The 22366-nt window shown below is 43.2% G+C and overlaps 1 protein-coding gene across 3 annotated transcripts in view; it reads right to left on the bottom strand.

Annotated features, from left to right (window-relative positions):
* Nucleotides 1-450: 450 nt before the first annotated feature.
* LOC118513433 overlaps nt 451-22366 on the bottom strand; it is a 197676-nt gene continuing 175760 nt past the window's right edge. For all 3 annotated transcript variants that reach the window (XM_036059164.1, XM_036059162.1, XM_036059163.1), the window contains 4 exons: nt 14442-14574; nt 6182-6320; nt 5472-6089; nt 451-5098 (listed from right to left, as the gene is read on the bottom strand). In XM_036059164.1, coding sequence (XP_035915057.1) covers nt 4494-5098; nt 5472-6089; nt 6182-6320; nt 14442-14574 — 1495 coding nt within the window. In that variant the 3' untranslated portion in view covers nt 451-4493. The remainder of the gene's footprint in view (nt 5099-5471; nt 6090-6181; nt 6321-14441; nt 14575-22366) is intronic.

Raw genomic sequence — 22366 nt, 5'->3', positions numbered from 1 at the left:
CATTCCAACTTGCTTTTAAGCTGCCTGCTTGTAGCAGCAAAGGCAAGAAACCCCCAAGAAATTACGGTACGAAACGGGCACCAAAACTTCTGCCCGTACTGTGGTGGCTTACTTTGATTTGATCGCTTCCCTCGTAAATCGTACCGTTCGCTGGACGTAAAGCGTTGCTAAGCACCAAACCGTCAGCATTTTGAACTGCTTTGATCATATATGGGGGAGAGCCCACGCATTTCGAGCGTAAAACCATTTGCTACCCACATCGAAAAAAAACCTCTACTAAATTTGTGCAGGTTTAGTGTTGTTTTTAATTTTTGTGAAGTAAAAATAAACCTGTTAAAATTTGGGGAAAAAAATTGGATTGAACGAAAGCTGAGTCTTACCTTAGGACTTTGTTTTTTATTGCTCGTGCTACGTTTCGGCATACGGAGTTTTTGGAAAAATCAAACGAACTTTTTTAATTATTTTCAGCTTCACACAACCACCGTGTGCACACACCCACACAGACGAGCGGTTCGGTCGGTACGACAGTTCCCGGTTCGTCGTTTGTCGGTGTGTGTGAGTGTTTTTTCTCTTTAATCTTTTTCGTGTGTTGTCGTTTTCCTTCACTTAATTTTCCTTTACTGTACATGGAGGAAACTAAAATTTTCATTTCACTTCGCTCTGGCTTTTTTGCACACTTTTTTCCACTATTTCTTTTTCTTGTTTTCTTCTTCTGCCGTCCACTTTCCTTCCTCACTCTTACACGCTTTCTCACTCACTGTTTGTCTGTTTTTTGTAATAATTTTCCTTTTCTGGTATGCATTTTCCAACTCAATTTTCGCCCTTTTTTATATATTTTTCTTTTCTTCTCCCTTTTGCTAGAATTTATAAATGTTGCACGAGACGAGGGTGAGAAGTTTAAGGAAATTTTGCTCTCTCACTCTCTCCCTCTTTTTTCTTCTCTGTTTGTATCGGAAAAACGGAGGTCCACTTTTGCTTTGTATTTGGTTGGTTGTTTGCTGCCGCCTTGGTTCGGAGAATGTTTTTCCCAATCTTACACATAGTTTTGCTAAAAAGAACTTTATCGTTTTCGTAAACAGAATGCACTGGCGCTCAACCCCGTCCGTGCAAGTAAAAAGGCGCTGGCGCAGAGTTTGCTCTGTTAGAAAACAGGGGTTGTTGAAGTAACACCTCTTTCTCAAATCGATTAACAACACGCACGCAGCAGTAAAAGGAAATAAAAAATAGAAAACTTTCGCTTACACTGCCATACCTGGTGGCCGTTACGAAATGAAACTACTTAAACTGTCGTCCATGCTGGGAACATTTTTTCGTATGGTTTGTAATTGAGAAAAAATCTATATACAAAAGATGGTTCTCGATCAGCCTTAAAGAGCTCATTTGTGTTGTTTTGGTATCATTTTTCTTCACCACACCCGATGGAAAACAGAAGAAAACAGATAACGAAAAGAGGTGTGGTGAGGCTTAGACGTACTTTGATTCCTTCCGATGCTTGTACAGGTGCGTATGAGCTCCACTCGCGCATACATAGGTGAGGATAGTGTGTGTGTGTATGTATTAAATTTGACTAATTATGTACAAACTGGACTACTATTTACAGAACACCTCCCATTCGTTTCTTTGAATATAATTACACTTACTCTTTAAACGAGTTTCCTGCCCTGTCTAACCATGTCTTCTTATCACTATTATTAGGTCGCTATAAAAACGCTTGTTTTCCCACTCTTTTAATATCTCGCTTTTCTTTCTACTTAAGATTTGTGAGTGTTTGTTCGTTCGTTTTGTAGTTATCCCAGCATTTTTTCCCTTTTTTTTCCTGTTCGCCCGTTCCTATTTCAACGCTAGTCTTTTGTGCAGTTTTGTAGTTTTATACTTTCATTTCGTATCATAACGTTCGTATCTGCTCCCACTCTTACAACCCTCTTCCCCATCGCGTGAGATAAAAATGGCGGCAGAAGATTTATTATCCGTCCGGGAATATAGGCATGTTCGCAGGAGGAGGACGCTTCCGTGACTAGTTTCGATCGTACCCCGCTCAGCTCGGACCAGAGCCTCGGGATTTGCGGGATGGCGTTTTCATCAAAGGGAAAACTAGTGCACGTAAGCGGGCAAGATAACAAGTCAGTGCGTAGTTCAGCATAAGGTTGATAAGTGACAATAGCAAACAGAAGGCAACTCACAACAGCAAACTCACCATCTCTGACTCTGACAGGTGAGACAAGCGCGAGGAGGTGCGGGAAGGTTTGCCCCTTCCCGTGCTGATGACGTGAGGCTCCCGAAAAGTTTGCGCCGAAAGATGGATGCGCTGGGAATGATGTGTTGGGAAATATCCGATCAATTAGCTTTCCGATTCCAGAATTCCAGAATTCGACTCATTGGCCTCACTCTGCGGGGAGTCAACAGGGGGAAAAAAAAATCTGGATCCCTTTTTGGAATTGAGCAGAATCGGTGGTGGATGATTTGGGTAGAACAAGACACATCCGGTCAGAATGAGAGATACGCGGAACCGATGGTCCCCAAATTCGCAGCATCATTCCATCGGGGGGAAATTTGAGTTTCCTTGCTCGTGTGCCCCCCCGAATGTTACCTTATTACATTAGCGCTAATTGCATGATCCCTCGACATCCCTTGCGCACCCACGGACGGGACCGACCGACGGGGCGAACGGAACGGAATAATGAAGTCAATCTTTGCGTCGTCCCGTTAGCGGAACGATGACGATGAACGGCGATGAAGATGTCAATATCTGGCGCTGGGATGATGAGAATGGTTATTGAATGAAATGGAGCGGACACGGTAGGAGAGTATTGGCCAATCTGTTCCATCCCATGCCACCGGTCGATCAGGGTGATGATTATGGGGGAACTGGTTTAACATTTGCTCGAGATTATTGAGCGATTAACATAAAGGATGAAACTATTGCTAAAGTTAAAGGAAACTTATCCTTTTTTTGAAAATAAATCTTCCTTTGAGATATGAAAAAGAGGAAATTACTTTAAAAACTGTAACAAATCAGTACAAGGGTATTAGTTAATAAGACAAACTTATCAACTCTTTAGACAATGGCGGTAAAGAATAAGTCTGGCATAAGGCAGATAACTTCAAAATCGCAGGACATTTTAACACCAGAATCAACGCCTTTAAAATGGTGTGTAGAAGTCAATAGTCTTATTTCACAGAGACAGGGATTTTACAGGGGTACTCATTCAGCGGATTATAGCACAAAGGCTACAGCAGACACAATCAGAGAAATGGAGGTAAAGGTAGAACAATTTCATTACGCTTATGCGTCATGTCTTGTGGTCTGCCGTCTAGTCTCTAGAAGTATATCTCCAGAGTATATTGTCTCTAGTAATATTAAATTGTTGATCTTTACTGCTCGTAGTTCTTTTGGTTTTATGAGTCGTTGATAACTTGTTGAACATTGGAGCGAACTCACAGTGACGGACAAACTTGACCAAACTTGATAAAAACGTAAAAGTGAGGTTATGGGTGTCGCTATTTCACGAATAAAAAATAGTTACTTTAGTAAAACTTGCTTGAATGTTTTGGGAAAGCGAGGCACTAAAACATCATCATTAAATCTATCCAAACATTGGCTCTGATTCACGTTGGTGCTCGCTCGACCTCTAAACCTAGAACCTCGAAAGGTTTCGACTTGCCATTTCTAGCTTCCTTTGGATTGATTTTACCCTTATCTGGCGAGTAAATTCTGCGTATTGGAAGACTATGTCGATGGACGTCGTTCAAAGACTGCCATCGATAACCAAATCTTTCACGGGACTGTCATGCTGAAGATATCATAGCCAAAATACGCGAGACTAAGCAATAAAACCATTCGACAATTAAAGAATTCCACAATTAAAATTTGCGACAACAAATTTCTATCGCTCGGGGTACCTTATTTTTAAGTCTTATAACTGTAATACAGACTATCGCACTTATTTATTTATATTTTTAGTATTACCAGACCAGATTAGTATTGTCAGACTATCGCACTTAATATGAAAGAAAGTTGTTAATCTAATATGTTTTCAGGCTTTCAGGATTATTGCGAAATAATTCGGCACAGCAATTAGATAGAAAGTTTGGACTGGGTGATTCTTTTTACACCTAACTTATGTATTGAAAAAAGTAGTTTAACAGCAGAAATTAAGCGCTAATCCTACTGTGTTGACCGACACTGTACATCTGTTTTATGTAGTCAACTGGACAGACATTTGTAGTGATGATGAAAAAAGGCTGCGATTCTAATGTGATCTGCTACGCTTACCGTGCCCATCTCACTTTTGACATACCCTCTGCCGCCATTGTCATAAAAGTGTGATGATTTTGTCTTATCAACTGAAAACCCCTGCAACGGTTTTTTTTTTCATTCCAAGTGGGTTGGTTGGATTGTAGCTGCAAGTTCACTCCCAAAACCTCCCCACCATATGCATTTGTGTATGTGTGTGTGTGTGTGTGTGTGTGGGTGTGTGTTTGTGTGCAAATATTTAACTATCTACTTCTTCAGACTCTTCGATAATTACTTCGTGAACACTGTGGCAAGTGGGCATTAGTGGTGCACTACTAATGGAGCCTTGCGATGCGGTGGATACTGCTCCCGGCGGCCCGGTCGTTGGTCGAAGCTGGATCGGAACCACGGAGGACGACGACGACGAAGCCGCCGTGGAGGAGGCCACCGTCGTATCGCCCGTACGGTTCAGCAGGTAGTCGAGATCGTGCGAGATGCGATCCAGCATCCCGTCGATACGGCCGCCAGCCCGTCCGTCCTCGGTCGACGTCACGGTAATGATGGGAGGTGGTGGCGCGGGCGGGATGACCGGTTTGTGATGCACCGCTGCACTGGGACCCGCTGCTGATTGCTCCGAGTAGTACGGGATGAGGGGACCGGCTGGGGAGGATGTGGCGGACGACGTGGTGGGCGTCGGAGTGGCTGACGATGTCGTCGTCATGATTGCTTTCCCCGGGGGTCGAGGCAGCGTGCCCGAGGGTTGGACCGCCGGTGGTAGCTGGGTGGATGATTCGATTACCGTAACTACCTTCTTGCCGTCGTTGCCGACCTCGAGCGCTTTGCCCCGTATGCCGATGATGCTGTCTGAGGGAGAGAGAACGAGAGACGGAAGCGAGCAAGAAAGAAAGAAAGTCCGGGGTTAGTGGCGTCGTAAAAGGCACTGCACTTGAGCGGAATGTTGATGGCAGACAAGATGTTGACGAAGATGTAGCCCAGGGCTCTTTTGCGCCTGGGTGCGCCGTTCTTGATACATTGTGTGCAAAGTGGCACGATTGAGAAGGGTTTGTGCTGTGTAATGAGATGTCAGTGTGGTTCTTGATTTTTGTTGCTGTAAGCGTGTGCATTTTATAGCGTTCTCGATCGACCTAGGACGATGGATGCTTAATTAGTGTCCTTCAGACTACTTGCTTCAAGATGCGGCCGATTTAACGGTGTTCTCAATGCATAAATTAACTACCTTGTCCAACGCCTTTCAGGATGTCCAGTGCACCTACGCCGACAAAATCGCCCGCATCGGCAGTCGGTATCGTGGGCAGGAAGCTGACGGTGGCCGGCAAAGGTTCCGGCCGGTGACCGCAGGCATGCGAATGTTGCTGTTGCTGCGGTGGTTGCTGGTGCCATTCGATGCTGACGCTGGCCGAGCTCGGTACGCTCGCCATCGGAGGTGGCCCGGCCAGCACTATGCTGGGGCTGGTTTCGATTGTGATGAGCGCCGTCGCCGGAACGCTCGTACCGCCGCCCGGCCCCGGTGGTAGCAGTATACTTCCGGCCAGATCGTAGCAACCGGTCCCGCCGAACGATGGTGCGGTGACGGTTGCATAGTTGCAGAGCCCTCCCGTAGCACCAAGAAACGTGTCCATACTGTGCCCGTCTAGGTCCACCTGCAGGCACGGTTCGATGGTGGTGATGTGCGGACCGGCGGAGGATCCGGGCTGTGAGGAAGGGCCCTGCTGTCCCGGCTGGTTGGCTGACGGTGGCGGTTGCTGGGAGGACAGTATTGTCAGAGGAATCTTCGTTGTCTTACCCACCGACGATAGGCATTCGTTATCCTTATCTAGTTCCTGATTTGTATAAACTGTGTGCAAATGGAGCAGGAAAAGGGAGACAGACAAATTGCGTGGTCGTAAATATGCGGAAAGTTTCTTGCTGACGAGGCGAAACACTTACAACTTAACGGACTATTGATTGATCCCGAGCAAAAGTTTTCGTCCAGACTATTTTTAGTGCTGGACTTACTGCTGGTCGACTCGGTCGTATCTTGCTTCAGTTCTGCCTTCACTACAAAGCTAAACAGTATACAAAATCCCTGAAACGATAGATAAGGAAAAGAAGGAAAAAAAGAAGGGTATGATTAATTTCATGGCTTAATAATTAAACAATGCTGTGCTGAAAACTTTGGGATTGAGACTGTCTAAGTATTGCTAATGGTTCATGGCGCACCATTAATCAACTTTAACAGGTAGGATTTTTGTTTGTTTTATCAGTGTGTCTTCACAAGGCAGAATCGGGTATCGAATCCCATCTAGATTGCCTCCTCGAACGCTACAGATTGCCTCCTCGAATCCTGTCACAGAAAGCCAGAAATGGCAGGCCGAGAGCTTTCAAGTTTGAAGTGCCAAAGAAGAAAAAAACATATAAAACTTGTCAAGGCGATTCAAAAGTTATTAAAAGTGATTTGATCTTATATCGAGTAGGTACATAAGATCACAGCAGAAAACAGAAAAGTGAATCACTTATATTATGGCAGGAAAATTTTATATTACACATAAGCTTTTAAGTCCCTATCAGTTGCTAAGTTAAGTCGTTAAGGAATTGTTCATCCTCACAGAATAATTTTCTTAGTTTTAATTCAATCACATTACTGATTTCCTCCTTATAAAGTAGAAAATCGATTTATATCAGTGAAACATTGCGCCTGATTGTATGCAATTCGATCGTCAAAAATGGTGTTTGTTCATTTTTGAAAAATAATTTAACAGTTTTTAAGGTTTTCTTACAGGATTTTCTCGACGATAAAACCCATTGTCAAAGATGGACAATAGAATAAGACCACCTAATTTTTATTTATCTTAAAATTGAGTTTCTGGTGCCGAGGGACTAGGTTTTTTTTTCTTTCGAAACAGTTCTGAGTAAGCACTTGTTTAAAATCGGAAATAAAAATGGCCTTAATCTACAGCTAACATCGGTTCGAATGAAGTCTCTGAATCATAAAATATTTCAAGAGAAACATATTAAAATTGAGATAAAACTTTCTATGCAATCGAAACAAAGCCAAGACATAATTTTTAAGTTCAATCAATGATATATCTCAGGATTATGGGATAAATCAATTTCTTATTTATCGGTTTCAACATAACTATCTTTCTTATCTGTAAATTGAAATGGGGCATTGAGCTATTGCTGTATTGCTGCTTGGGAATCAAGCTTTCGGTGCAGTTCTTGGAACAATCGCATTGCTTTAACAGAAATATCCATCACTGTGTAGAGATTCTGTAATAACTTTATTTTATTTATCTTATAGTGTTTAGTTCTATATTGTTACTAATTATGTGTTTCTCACTGCAAAAAGCGTTCTTAACTTTAATAGAGCCACATTATTAGACAATTAGACAATTAGATTATTATAATTAGACAATTTTAATCCGCAAGCAAGATGGACTATCCTTCTTCAGAAAAATAAGTTTAAAAAGCTAGAAATAGCGGACCAAGGCCTCTCAAGTTTGTAGCAACAAAGAAGAAGGAACAAGCTATGTTACTTAATTAAGTTATTGAAGCATCAAAATCTCATTCACAAAACTTTTCCACGAATTTATTCCGATTGTCCCTTCATCATGCAATCTACGATCCTTTATCCTCCTACGCCAGAATTGTTTGTTGCGGGCAGTGGGCGTGTGTTATCGAAACCACTTGTTTATTTCATTAAAATTTGCCACTCAAAATCAAACACTATTCCGCAGCCCGAAACCAAACGAAACTGACCAAACACACACACACACACATCACAAGGGGCAAGCAGTTCTGCTACTGCTCGGGTAGGACCAACGAATGGATGCTTAGTTTGATTCATGCATTTCCAATTAGTTTCGCGGCAAAGGTACACGAAGTACACACACACACACACACACACACACACACACATATCCGGTACAACAGACGATCGGTCAACTAATTGGCGCAAGCCGGAAGTACTTTCCCGCGCGCTGCCTCAGCGATGTGATGACGGTCTGTCCCATTTTCTCACAAACAGTCCGTTTGTTCATCGAACTCTCCGGTCCCCCTGGGGGTTGTGGAGTACGCTGTCCATCCACTCGACGAATGTCACGTTGTCACGTACTGTTGCGCGCGATGATGGAGCAGCTTGCTCGGCTTGGGAACCGTCATCTTTTTTTGTGCGATTCACATTCACATGCGGCTGAGCAAGGTATAAGCAAATCTAGTGTTTTCCCAGTGTGCCCTGCAAGAGACGGTTCTCATCGGTCCCGAACCGAGCCCAAAGTTCGAACCGTGGGTTGTTGCTGTTATAGCCGGGGTTTTTTGTTGTTGTTAGCTGCTTGTTTCGAGTTCGGACCACTCCACACGGACTCTCGAGCGTTTCGATCTGATTGGAAATGTAACCGTGGCACGACTCAATTAATGATGTGCTTACGTCATGATCCTGTTGCTGTTGGCATTTTTTGTTTTAGCTTTCGGCGTGTACTCCTGCTCCTGGAAATCCCGAGGTGCACGTGTATAATTGTGTTGGGATGCTGGTTTGATTTTTTTTTCCACGTTCTTCCAGAACAGATTTTCGGGAGGATTCGAGGGCCTCTTCGGTACTAGCCACCGTCGGAAGTACGAGTGACAAATGAAGTCATTAACCGCTCGGGATCGGTGTCACTCATTATGCATCAGTACAACATACGAACATTACATACAGCAGGCGCCATCCAGCGGTACAGCGACGCTGCCGATGCACGCTCCTCAAACAGGACAACCGTTTGGGGACAGGAAATGAGATACTGCATCATTAACAGATGTAGTCGGCAAACACTCGCCAAACAAATCGTCCCAGGCAGGCTTACTTTTGCGCCGGTGTAATGTATCGACGACGGTGGTCTAATGGGACACAGATTGTATTACCACCGTAAGCGTTCGCAGTGCGGTCGTGATTGTTTTCTATGCTTTTAAGTATTTGCAAAAGAAAAAAAAAACCGCAATCTCGTTAAACACCTGCAATAGTGAAGCGTGAGGAATTTTAGATGAATCGTTTAGGAGGTTTATTTGATCAGAAGCGTTTTAAATTAAGGAAGCGATGATATTGCTGGTGATTAAATGTTCTATATGTGGTTATTTGTTATCAACCAGGAAACTATTCGAAATACTAAATCATTTTCTCAATGTGGCTTCTTATTTCGAGAATCCTAAACCACCTCTTCACTACGAACTGTCGATTGCATACATTCAGGCGGTAACTGGTAACTAACGGATTTACGCTGTTTTTGTATACTTTTGGTTTTTTGAAGCAGTTTTCTTGCGGTTTTCTGTCATAGTTTTATTTTCGTCCGATGATTTTTTGACAGTGTCTCGGATAATTTAGTATACGTCCCTAGGTTTTTTTTTACCGTTTCCATAATATATATTAAAAATTGGGTAAAAGACTCGAGAAGGCCCCCCCCTGACAAAATTTGTTAGGCGCTGTAGGATTTACGCCTAAAGGTATGCAATCCGCAGTACACGTTGCGAGAGCGTCACAGTGAGCTTTCAGTGTGCTTTCAGTGTGGTCAAAATTGGTTGAAGAAAGCCGATAAAATATTGTTATTATTTGATTAAAATCTCCTCTCCGCTAACCCTACCATTCATTTTGGGTTACAGGGGCTTCGTACTAGTTTTCAGTCGCACTAGGGGTGAACAATCGGGCCTAAAACATGCACGGCGTTCTCGGACGGTAACGGAACAGTAATTCGATGAATACTTGTTACCTTGCATTGATATTCAGCAAAGGAGGAAACATAAGAATATCATAATCTCAAACCACTTGTTACAATGTATATTATCAAGTTCTACTCGCTGTCTATTAACAGTATTAAGGAACAATGCACAATGTTTACATCAAATGGGTTTTGACCATACAGAAATCCCACCGTACAACAAAAATGACAGGCCACAGTGCTGCACACAAAAGATTCTAGGGGGGGCCTTCTCGAGTCTTTTACCAAAAATTGTTTAAATATTTTTGGAAATAAAATAAAAAAACTTGAGGAGATGGACATAAATTATGATCCAGTTTGTAAACAAAAGTATTTTTATTGTTTTTGAATGTGTTATGTAAACCTTTTAAATTTTTTTTCGCTCTGTAGAAAATTCTTACTTGTAACTTAACTCTGAATAAACATTTAGGTCTAAGTTGATCTTGTTTCGACACGAATTCCAGAAATTACAGACGTGTCCCAGAAATTGCAATGAGTATTAAACTATAATAATGTTTTTATAGAAATACATTATCAAAGAAAAAACATCAACTTTGAGAATCATACGCCAACGAAGGCACTTTTGCGCTAACACTTCTTGCCAGGTTCAGCACAGACTTCTCTGCTACGATATTGGACACAGTCAGTGCCTAAATTTTTTTGATTAGTCCGGCTTTCAGGCAGTTCGGCGGATAAAAATCTTTCATTACGTACTGCTCCTCATTTCCATCGTACCATGCAATCCTGTTTTTTGCATCATGTTCCGATGCCAAATCTGGCCTTAGCAATACTGGTGGACGGTCATGTGTCCATCTATCATTGGTCCATAATTGATAACAAAAGTATCAAATAGTTGTTTGGCTACATTTCGAATAGAACTCTCTTTGTTATTTGTGAAACCCATTAAGATTTCCCGGTTAAACATGTGCTCCATAGGATCATGTTTACGTCCAATTTTCTGCGCATCCTAAAAAATGGATTGCTCGCAAGGCTTTCACCCACCACACCTTCCGATTTTATCAATTAATTCAGGGAAATGTTTCGAATTGAGCACTATTGTTCAAAATCCAATATTGTGAAACAGAAACAACAGTGCTTGGAAAACCGTCGAAAAATCGTGTGACAAACCCACAAATATGTGACGCAGTCGAGAAACGATGGGAAAACATATTCATTGCATACATTTTGGCGTTAAAAATTACCGAGAGATCAATAATTTGACAGAAAATCTGATCAAAATTCTGCCGTTAATTTGAACCTATCATTGAATCTCTTTTAATGCACTTCAAAGGAGCTCATTCCCTGAGCATGATAGTTAAAAACTTTAAACTGCAACATTTGCCTTACGTTACACAGCGATGATGTGTGAATGGTGCTCAGCTTTTTCCTTAACCCGGGTTTCGAAACGTTTTGTACACATGGCACATGGTGTTACACCGTGTACACCGGTAACACCAACCGATAAACGAACTTTACTCGACGAAAGCTCACTTCCGCTTCGGGAAAAGTGTGTTGATTGGAAGAAGAAAAGGCACTTTTTTGAGGAGGAAAAAAGCATTCTTCCCTTCAAGACGAGTCTGCATGTGCCGAGACAGACAGCTGGAGACCCGGCCATCGACGGCAGAGATTTTGTCGTGACGGGGTGTGTTGATGGCACTGATCGGTTTGCAATGCACCACAGCTTGCAGGTTGGTTGAGCGTTTCTTGTGAGAAGTGGCATAAAAGTACCCACGAAAAAAAAAACGGGGCCAAACGATCTAAAGGGAAACCAACCAACGATTCTAGTACGAGCTCAACACGACACTGATTGTTATGTGTGTCCCCGAACCGGGAGAAAAATTCCCCGATCGATTGTTGAAATGGAAGGTTCCCATTTTTTTTACGCTTCGCCCCATATGACGCGTTCGGGTTGATCGTTTGTGTGTTTTTTGTTGTACCTTACTGTAGAGTAGGAAACGAACGAAGGAAATGGTGGTTTCGATTCTCGTGGAAAGCTATTCCGACCCCTACCGTCTAATGCTATTTGTTTGTACTTGGTTTTGAGGCAAGGTGGGGAGGGTCACGTGCTGCCGAAACACACACCGGCGTTGATGCTATCGGTGCGCCGAACAAATAGGAGCACTTACTAATCGAATATTCTACCAGCAGCATTCGGGTGGTAGCGCTCAAAGGTGAAGAAGATAGTTCCTTTGCCCGTTGTGTTGCGAAAAAAAGTGGATGCTTTTTGGGCTATCTTGAGCCACCGGGCACTGTCGGATCTCCGGGTTGGTGTTAAAGTATGGATGGAGTTTGAAAGCGATTCAGCAAAACTTGTCCCACGAGACACTATCCCACGGACGGTTATCGGTTCCAGAGTGTATGAATTTTCCATTTATCGTGTGTTCAGGTGTTTTGGGGGAGAAGAATAGACTACGGCTTGCTCGCGATTTGGGGATGAGCTAGGGAACTCTACTACGGCAGGCAGGTGAATAATTCATAATTTTTCTGATTGTGCGGATACTTGGACAATGGTCGGTACCGCGTGTGAAGGAGTTTATTTCAGGCGAACGAACCTCGGTTCGTATTGACCGTGGGTAATCGGAAACAGATATGTTGAGCGAGCTTACGGGCGTTCAGCGCTGTGATTGAACGAGATAAATATTCAACGCTGATGTATATTTAAATGCTTGTTACAATATTTGCTCTTTTATAGAAGAAGTATATTATTATTAGTGTTATGAACCCTTTGAATGTACCTATTTTAAACGGCCTGACCTTATTGTTTAAAACTAATTAACAGATAATCCTCAATTCACTTTAAATGGGAGACATTTCATTCTCCTTATCCCAAGGTGAGCTCGGTTCCCGCGGCAAAGTCCTGTTCAAAGCGAGAGTCTGTGTGAATCATTATGTAGTCCATGAGAGAACTGCTGTCCTTAGGCTGCTGTCTTATGCATGGTTTGTATTCGTCGTACCGGCGCTTTGCAGTTCTAGCTGTAGCCTCCTTTTCCCTTTTCGCTGACTTGTCCGGTACGTTTTTCAATCGGTGCAATTTCATGTTCTTATTTAATAGCAAAATTTCGGCTGCCCTATACTAAGGCTAGAAATAAGTTGCCGACAGATAACGACCTCTACAAACGTAATCTTAAGCTCATGAAGTCTGTCAAATAGGCAAGGTACAAAAAGTATTTAGACGTCCGATGGCAGTGGAGGAAAATTCGTAGAGGTGTTTTGGCTAGTCTCCATATTAATTGGATATTCATTCGTTTCCTTATTAGAAAAATACACAATGTGGTCTAGGTTACTAGGTCTTTCTTCTTCGTCCTTGTGGAGCTACAACTTTGAGAGGCACAAAGGTCCCCTGTGTTGGAGACAACAGAGCTTCAAACGAAGATCCTTGATTGTTATGGCAATAGCTGGACTATATCGTGTAATGCTAAAATCTATGGTCACTTAACGATTTTGGGCTTCTACATTTATGTACAACTCATCAACCATGGAGCTCATCGTCGTGGTGACCTGTTCAGGAAGAGACTACAAGAAGGCCACCACATTAACTTTTCGATGCAGTACCTAGAAAGCGGCACCGGCCACAGAACGCGACGCCTCAGCACGTGGAAAGCTGGCGTGACCAACTGTGGTGGAATGGACCGCTGTGACCGCAGCTCCGACAGCCAGTTTGGAGTTGAAATTATTATAAGTTGAAAAATATCTGTTTCTTTATCAAACATTGAACAAACAGACAATGATAATAACTCAAAACAGCTGCTTGTTGTGTTGTCCTATCTCCCTATCTTCATGTGTATATTATTCCTGGAACAATTCGAGTGATTCAACATGCATTCGACCTGACCGGTCTGACGTGAATGCGAACCATTTCTGGGGATAGTTCATGTGAATATTTTACGCTGGTTTCCTGGTAGTAGTAAAACGAATACCATTCACTTAACCAGTTGTTTTGCAACTTTATGATTCGGAGAAAATATTGTTTTCGTTGCGGTGCTGATTATGATTCGCTCAGCGTAATGTGTCTGCTACAAATTACACTTTATCAAGCGTATCAACTGTTATTGGATTTAAAGTGTGTGCCATTTTGTATTGCCATCAACCACCAGCTGTGTTAAACAATCGCGGAGCGCGCTCGTTGTTACATGATTATTAAGTGCAATAAACACAGCATCGGTTAGTGTTTACTTAAAGGTGTGTAAAAGAGCAGTATTGGTATGTTTTCTCTGCAATTTCAAATACAGCTCTTTCACCAACTTGATCACAAACAAGCTCGCATCTAGCCACGCATCTTAATCCGCTAGTAGCTATTTAAATCATGCGCCTTTCTATCCGTCGGCCGTTGTTATCGTGGTTGAATGAGCTGTTTGAAATTCACTCCTTCAAATAGCATACCACACATTCCGGCATCCTGGAACCCAAGCGAAAGCTGGGCCAAACTACCGCTGCGCTGTGTGGTGGATAATTCGATTTCGGAAACTACTTCCTGTACTTACCAGTGCTATGCTGTTACCGCTGAACAGATAACCGCCCGACGTCAAACCGTCCGTATTGACGTACACCAGGTAGAACGTGTGGCAGAGCACATTCGACACGAACAGCAGCCCGGTCCGGTACAGCAATCGAATCCTTAAGGTGGTGGCCGTCCAGGAAGAGAATGAAAAAAAAAACGGGAAGCAAACAAACGTGAATATTATACCAAGAAAAACGGAAAAAGAGCCTCCGACGAGTCTGAAAGGCACATCATCGTGTAAGTGTGATTTGTACGATAAAAACGGAAAGGCGAAAAGCAGGATGGAAACCCGTCCCCGGTTGATGGTGATGATGTTGCTGCTTTTTCTGCTCCCGGGGATTTAACGTGGTCGATGGATGTAAATCCCTGCCGTACATGGTAAGGCAGTAAAGCAAATGTTTATTTGAATATCGCACACGGCGCATGTTGCTTTACGTTTACGTTTTACGGCTACATTGCGAGGGATTCTAGTTCGATATTCTTAAGACAGCATCCGTGTAGAATACAAAGCAAAAAACCCCAAAAATGTATGTGCTTTTAGATGTTTCGTAAGCAAAGAGTACGAGCATCATTAACGAATGCGCCTAGAAGGTATGCAATCTGCGAAAACAAAATGCCCAAAAAACCCGTGCCTTTTTCCATGTCAAAACAGCTATGTTCTGGGAAGTGTATTTTTAAATGTACAGCAAATCAAGGCCACATCATCTGGATTCTGTTTCCTGTACCGAAGCAGGTGCCACTCGATTGACACTTGCTCAAAACGGTGTCTAAAACTCCAGCCACCGGGAGCAGTTGTTCCCGCCTAATGGTGTACAGGAAAACAAAAAGAGCCACTCGGTTTTACTGTCCTTGTCTATACTGATATCGAATGAAAAACAATTTCCTCCCGGCAGCACACATCCCAATACTATCCCCCCAGGATGAACTTGGTGTTCCGTTTGGGCATCGAATTTCGCTTGGCTAAAGTTAAATTACCACATCCACAAGAGGAAAGTGGAACGTGGTGGAACCTCAAACTAGTAAACATACACTCGGGTATCGGTCTAGTGTCCTCTCGGGAAGGGGTTTTTTTTTTCACCGATGGTAGACACATGGGACCTGGAGTTGAAGGCGTGCGGCAGTATAGCAGTTGGGCACAAATTGGGCACAGATTTGAAAATATCCCGGTAGCGCTGGTGAGCTGTATCAGCTGTCTTGGCGAAAGGACAGCCTTTTGCTTTGCTGCTCAGGAGGATGATGATGATGAAAGCGAAATGAAATGCTTGTGGTGATCATGCTGATGATGATGATGCGGATGCGGATGAAGCCATTCCGCTAGCAACCCGTACGAAGCGTAAGACATCAAACGAGGAAATGACAAAGTCATGGTCAAATTGGTGGGGTCCAATGTAGCATGTGTTAAGGGTTGGAGTTTTATTTTTCGTATTAAACCGCTCACTCCCGCTCGCTCGCCGCTGCTTCTGTTAGTGGTTCTAAATTTTCCTCTCCGTTGCGAATAGTTTCAATTTTGGATCGATGGAATTTTTAAGCTATTGAGAGTGATGATGATGAAGGGATGTATTTTTTCCCCCCCAATGAGTGTCGGCGTTGATGAAGTAGCGAGAGGAAAAACAATTGTATCGATATAAGAGGATATCAGTAATGAGCTTAAAAACTCCCAAGAGGCTAATGGGTACTGGAAAATGGACGAGGAGCTGGTGGATAGGAAGGTTGAAATTTTAATCAAATTGATTGCTCGTTTGTTTACTTATTGCTTCCAAGGAGGCAATTTAAGTAGCAGGAAGCTTCTTGGAATATCCCAACATGTGTTGAAGTCCTTTTGGAATTTTGTGAAAATTTTAATTGAAGTATTTGTTAATGAAGAGGAAAAATAAATAATAAACTAAATTCAGGGGAATGCAAATAAAATATACTCCCGAATTCTATTCAAGAGTGAATTTGAATATTTTTAAATTTTATGGAGCGCCTAAATGTTGGCAATCAGGTGTGCTTTAAGTGAGTGATAGTAGTATTTGGCTGCCAATAGTTTAGTTTGTTATAAAACAGATTAATTTAGGATGACCCAAACCTCTACAACCTGTACTAAAAATGGTGTTCTGAAAAAAACTTTCATCACAAACCTTCTGTCCCTTTTTCCTGAGGGATTAAAGATACCAATCTGTATTGAAGGTTAAGCGTCCCGATGCCACTATTTCTAGGGGGACAACAAAACTTTTTCGTCTCTATTACTTTGTACTGATACGCACACACACACACATGGCTTTACTTTACACACAATGTATGTAACCCGTCGTCTGCCCTGAAACCAGCAACGAGAATCGTCGTCCCTTCACCTGCAATCTATCTTATATTGTCTGGAAAGTTTTGCACACTCTTTCGAATCAATATCGTTCACCGAGGATGGACAGACGTTAGCTTCCAGGATATTCGGAACCGGGTTCTCTTTCATCTTTGAGGATTTGTGTGCTTAAGCAGCGCATCTGGATGGGACAGAATGAACACACAGAATGCGGTAAAAACCCACGCTTGTAACCTTATTTCCGGCAGCCCGGTTCATGCTAGCAACTGTTCATCGCTGTTGACAAACTGACAACTATTCAACGAATAAGCTTGTAGGGGGGGAAATAGGTTGTAGTTCAAAATAGGATGAGCTTGTGGTAGAATTTAAATCGTTCCACTGGATCCGGATCATGACTAGAACCCCGAATTGAAATATATGGTGTGTATGGTCAATTGAAAATGCGAAGCTGTTTGAAGTCACTATTGCCGAAACGAGCTAGATTTAATGTGGGCAAATCTTCATCTTGTCTCTTAATTTCGGTATTCTCAGGATAGCTGACATCACAAAGGAAGTTGATTTTCCCATCCAACATGTGCTTTTGCTAGTGAAAATACTCCAAATTGTTCCACAATACCAATGGGGCAAATATTTTTCGATTATCGTAGCACGGCACCAACCTGCTGCTTTCCGGAATTCTTTTCCCGACCATGCTTGCAAGGCCCGTGCGGGATTGCATACTTTACGGCGCTGGGAAGGTAGTATCACCGTAGTACACCGGCTAGTACATCATGATTATTATTGTCTTGGTGGGCGGATATTTTACATCCGATTGCTCTTTCTTTTACTTCCCAACCGACTTCCTTCCCAATCCAATAAAATCGAACAACGTGTACGTGGGGCAGGACGATTCCCAGAATAGGAGAGAGAAAAAATGTACTATCTTTTTTTCCCCTTACTACCTGGATCTGTCTTTAGGTCAAGATAGATGGAAAACGGGAATAGAACGTACAGCACAAACAAAAAAAAAAAAGATGGCACATTACGGGACGCCAGCACTAAACGATGCATCATCGTCCACGGGGATTTCACAAACGACTAACTTGCAAGGTTAGACTTTTGCCCAGGTTTATTTGAGGACCAAACCGGAATAACCAACCGTCACCACCGGTGGGAGAGTTGCCGGGGGTTCAGGTCAGTTACCGTTTGTTCATTTGATAGTTGAATACCACAGGAAGGTCAGTTTGGTTTGATTATTTTGTGCTCAGGTCCATGCCTGAGGGCTAGATCGTTCCTCAGCGTTTTCGTACCGGACACGGTTGACTATCTCTGCCGGACCATAATCGTTTGACTGTGCGGTTCAGTGGGTTTTGTTTTCACTGGCAGTTTTGCAAATTGAATTAGACGATTGCACCGTACCTTGGGCTAATAGATTGTACAACTCAAGGATTGATTTCACCGGAGCTCAGGAGTGGCTGTTTTCTCTATTGTCAATCATTGCATGTAGAACGTTTCAGTGAGAGAAACTTTAAGGAATCATGATCTTAGGGGGAAAATTCTGTTCAAAGATCCTTTACATAAATTTTTCGCTAACTAGAATGGATTATTTCATGTTTAGTTTCTTCACTAATGATCGTCAATTTGTAGCTGTCATGCGTACGGAAGGTATGCAATCCACAATGACAATGGAGGCAAACCTTTCTATCACAAGGCCTAAAATCCTTCCAAGAAAACCTGCAAAAAATAGTCTCAAACAAGCTTGACTCACAAACCCGTTCTTAAATTGATTGCCTCGCATTAGTAAGTAGCGCTTCGAAATTGTTTACAATTAGAAATGTAAATTAACGCAAATGTTGCGTCCTGGAACAGACAGCAGCAAATTGTAAGGGTAGATAAATCCTTTCTCAACACGCACACCAATCAATCCGGCGTCATTTGCAAGCGTCAACAAATCATGATCATTAAAATCAATCGCCTTTTTTTTTGCTGCGCCGCTGTCGTTCGTTCAAAGGTTAGTTATGCCTAACGAGCTACGAACGCCGAATAACACACACACCCCGTTTTGGCCAAAGCCACCCACTTCACACGGAAGAGGACAATTTGGCAAGGCGAAATCTCATTCGCCGAGCTGCCAGCGGCTTTGCTGTCGTAAATCTCGCTTTATCTGCATGATTGAAAGAAATCGTTTACATCCGAACATTGTTGGGAAAAGGTTGCGGTTGTGCCTAGAGGTCATCGGTGGTACAGGGTGGTCGGACAAAGCCGTCGGTTCCATAATCCTGGCCGGACGGGGACAGTACGGTACCGTAAGCGGTGGTGCTCTTTTGAGTAGCAGCTGAGCTTGCTGTAATGCTTGTATGCCTTCCGGGGCACGGGGGATTAAAAGCGTGTGCCAGCGACATGGGGTGGGGTTTCGAGAGGGATCTCGTTTCTTGGAATCGGGCTGGAACAACACTAGCCCCAGCTGGGTAATGCTGGTGAAGATTGCTAAGAAAACTTGGTACCCCATTCACCCGGCACGGTCCCGAAGGCTCGTTAAGAAGCTCTCAACCCCGGAAGGGCTGGGCTGGTATCGAGCAGCGAGCCCGAAAGTCTTACACACCGACTGGGTTGAAAGTTTGCCAGGCCGGCTGGTGAACCGGATGACCGGATAAGGAAAGGATTTATTTGGCTTTGTGTTGGCCCGGCTAGGGCTTGGGCGTATATGCATGCGCCATGCATGCGACCGATTGTCCTTTATCCGTCCGTTTATACAGTGGCGTGGAGCGGATTTTAATGGGGTTCAGTATCGTCTGGACACCAGACTATGGCGATCCACAACGACGGCCACGAATGGTATGCTTTACCCTGTGCGGTGGCATGGCCACTCTATGCAAAAGTGAGCCTGGTAATGGCACACCGTGAGTGTGTGCGTGTGTGCGAGCGCTTTTCTTGGGCATAAAAGTCTCGTCTCAAGTGTGCCGGGCGATTGCAATCACACTAACGAAGGTAACGAAGCGAAAGAAGCGGAATAACATAAATGCCAAAGAATTGCAGTGTCGAATAACAATGCGCTTCTGGTGATGGGTGCTCGGTATGCTGGATGCTGGTTTTGGAAGTAGAATTCCTTTCCAAGATATTGAACGTACCACCGCAACGTACCAACAACAAATGCTCGCTCTAAGCCGGGACATGGGAGGCAAACTTGCTGGATTTGTCTCGGCCAAGTCTTAGGGTCTACGTTTGAATTCTGCCAAAAGTTTTGATCGTACCCCGTGTTTTGTTATGCGTCTTTTTCTTCGAGAAACTTTGTGCTCGAAGATGTGGTGTGAAAATTGAGGCAAAATTCTTGTCCCATTCTTTCTTCCCGTAGAGGTACCGTAGCGCAGCGTCCAAAAAGTGTCGCACGAAAGAAAGTCTTACAGCAACTTGAAGTTCAACGAACTAGGTTGCGGGAAGTTGTTGAAGCAAAACGCCGGTCAGTGGAAAATGACACGACTCTGGCTTGTGTCCCAGAGTTTGTTCAAGCGCTGGACATGGAGAAGGAAGGAAAACAGTTTGCAGCACATAGTGGGAATAGAAAATATACGCTTTTGATGATACCGTACGAGCGGGTGGGTGTAAGCAGCAATAACGGGCCCGAGCAATACACCAGTACTGCTGTTTTGGCACCCGGAGGAGCAAACAAGAACAGTAAAAACCTGCAACAAATTAAACTTTATTTTCTGCCCCAATACCATTTCCGTTACGCTTTGCCGCTGTGTGTATGTGCTGGTGTGTGGGTTTTGAGGTTTGAAAATGTGGAATGGTTTCTACTAGTGCCACTCGAAATTGGTTCACCAAATCAGACGTCTTCAAGGGTGATTTGTTGTTCAATTGGTTGGAACGGGTTTTGGGAACGTTTCGGGAATCGGCGATTGAATGCGTCTAGCGAATGAGTGAGCGAACGGGAAATTGAAGCGATTCTCCTTTTCGGAGAATCGATGTTTGAACGTGTAATGGAAAGTAATGCTTTTTAATTAATTGCTCATGTGTGTGTGTTTGTATGCTTGAGGATGTTAGCCACAAATTGACGTGTGGAAGTAAGTAGAACATGTAATTAACTTGCTGTCTTGATAATACGTTTGATGGTAGTAGGAAATTTATTAAATCAAATCCGTTTAGTGAAGGAACTTTTGGCGCCACTGACTTGTATTATATTTATATTAAAAGCTGTTCAATCTGCATAAGCAAACCTTAAGTTTCGCTAGGTATTATTACTTTTTGTAAGAATATTGTTTAGCGTAATGTCTAAAATGTATTTTTTTGTCTTAAGTTTAAAATTAACCTTGGAAAAATCTACTACTCTCGATTTAAGCATAAACAGAAACACAGCATAACCAACATAGATAAACCAAAACATTGCCTACATTTCACCTATTTGTAGAATTATGTTACAATTAATCTCTCTTAACCTTGATGAAACTGGTTTACCTTTTTCTTCTGCACTGCTGGGCATTGGCATGATTCTGAATTGCGCCGTTTGTAAATGGGCTACAAGAAGACCCTTAGTTTTGGAGCGCCTAGAGTTATGCAATTCGATAACTTCTTTCAGCTACTTACTTACATACTTATCAGGCGCTACAACCGCTTTGCGGTCTTGGCCTGCTGCAACAATCCTCGATACCGCTCACGGTTCAGCGCCGTCGTCTGCCAATCCGTTATCCCGGCCGTTCTGGCGGACGCATCAACGCCATCACTCCATCTCAATTTGGGCCTACCACGCCTCCTCTGTCCTTGTGGACGGCCTAAAAGGACTTTACGGGCTGGGTCGTCCGGTGTCATTCTCATGACGTGACCAGCCCACCGGAGCCTGGCGAGTCTAATGCGCTGTACGATAGTGAGATTATCATACAGCTCGTAGAGCTCGTCGTTGTAGCGGCTCCTCCATTGTCCTTCCACACATACGGGGCCAAAGATCCTTCTGAGCATCTTCCTCTTGAACGCAGCTAAGAGGGCTTCGTCAGTTTTGGACAGAGTCCATGTCTCAGAGGCGTATGTGAGTACTGGGACTATAAATGTTCTGTACAGTCCCAGCTTCGTCCGTCGCGACAGGTATTTAGAGTGGAGAAGTTTCCTTTCAGCTACAGTCACTTCGTTTATTGCTATTTCGTGTCTAATCGATAGTTATTTAGCAGCACAAGCGAAGAATTATTCACTAATGACCAAATGACGCACTGCTAGGTTATACCACTCGAAGCTTGCTACTGGGAGTCTAGTCGGTGGTTGCACGACGATCGCAGGAGTTGAAGGTCGCGGGAAATAATTCGTATCAGACACTTCAGAACAGTGATCCTAGGAGAGTGATAGTCAGATGAAATGTGATAGTCAGACAGTCAGATCCGTTCGATGCAATGTGTAAAATAGTTAACAAAAACTACTCCATGCACGATATTAGTATGTAAAAGCCCGTTTTTTGTGAGCGCCTAAGAATGTTTCAGTGGAAATCCGGAATTCCTTCAATTGTACGTTTTAATGACTTTGATGACGATTATCGCAGCCCAAGGCTGGACAATCATGATTATAAATTATTGCAAATATTTACCTTACTTTCACTTTATCCTTAAATAATCGACTACTAATCGATTGTCAAGCCACACTGAAACCCCGGA

This window comes from Anopheles stephensi, chromosome 3, assembly GCF_013141755.1.
Source record: "Anopheles stephensi strain Indian chromosome 3, UCI_ANSTEP_V1.0, whole genome shotgun sequence".
NCBI classification, from domain to species: domain Eukaryota; kingdom Metazoa; phylum Arthropoda; class Insecta; order Diptera; family Culicidae; genus Anopheles; species Anopheles stephensi.
The sequence above is the reverse complement of the archived record's forward strand: the minus strand, read 5'-3'. Positions and strand labels throughout refer to the sequence as shown.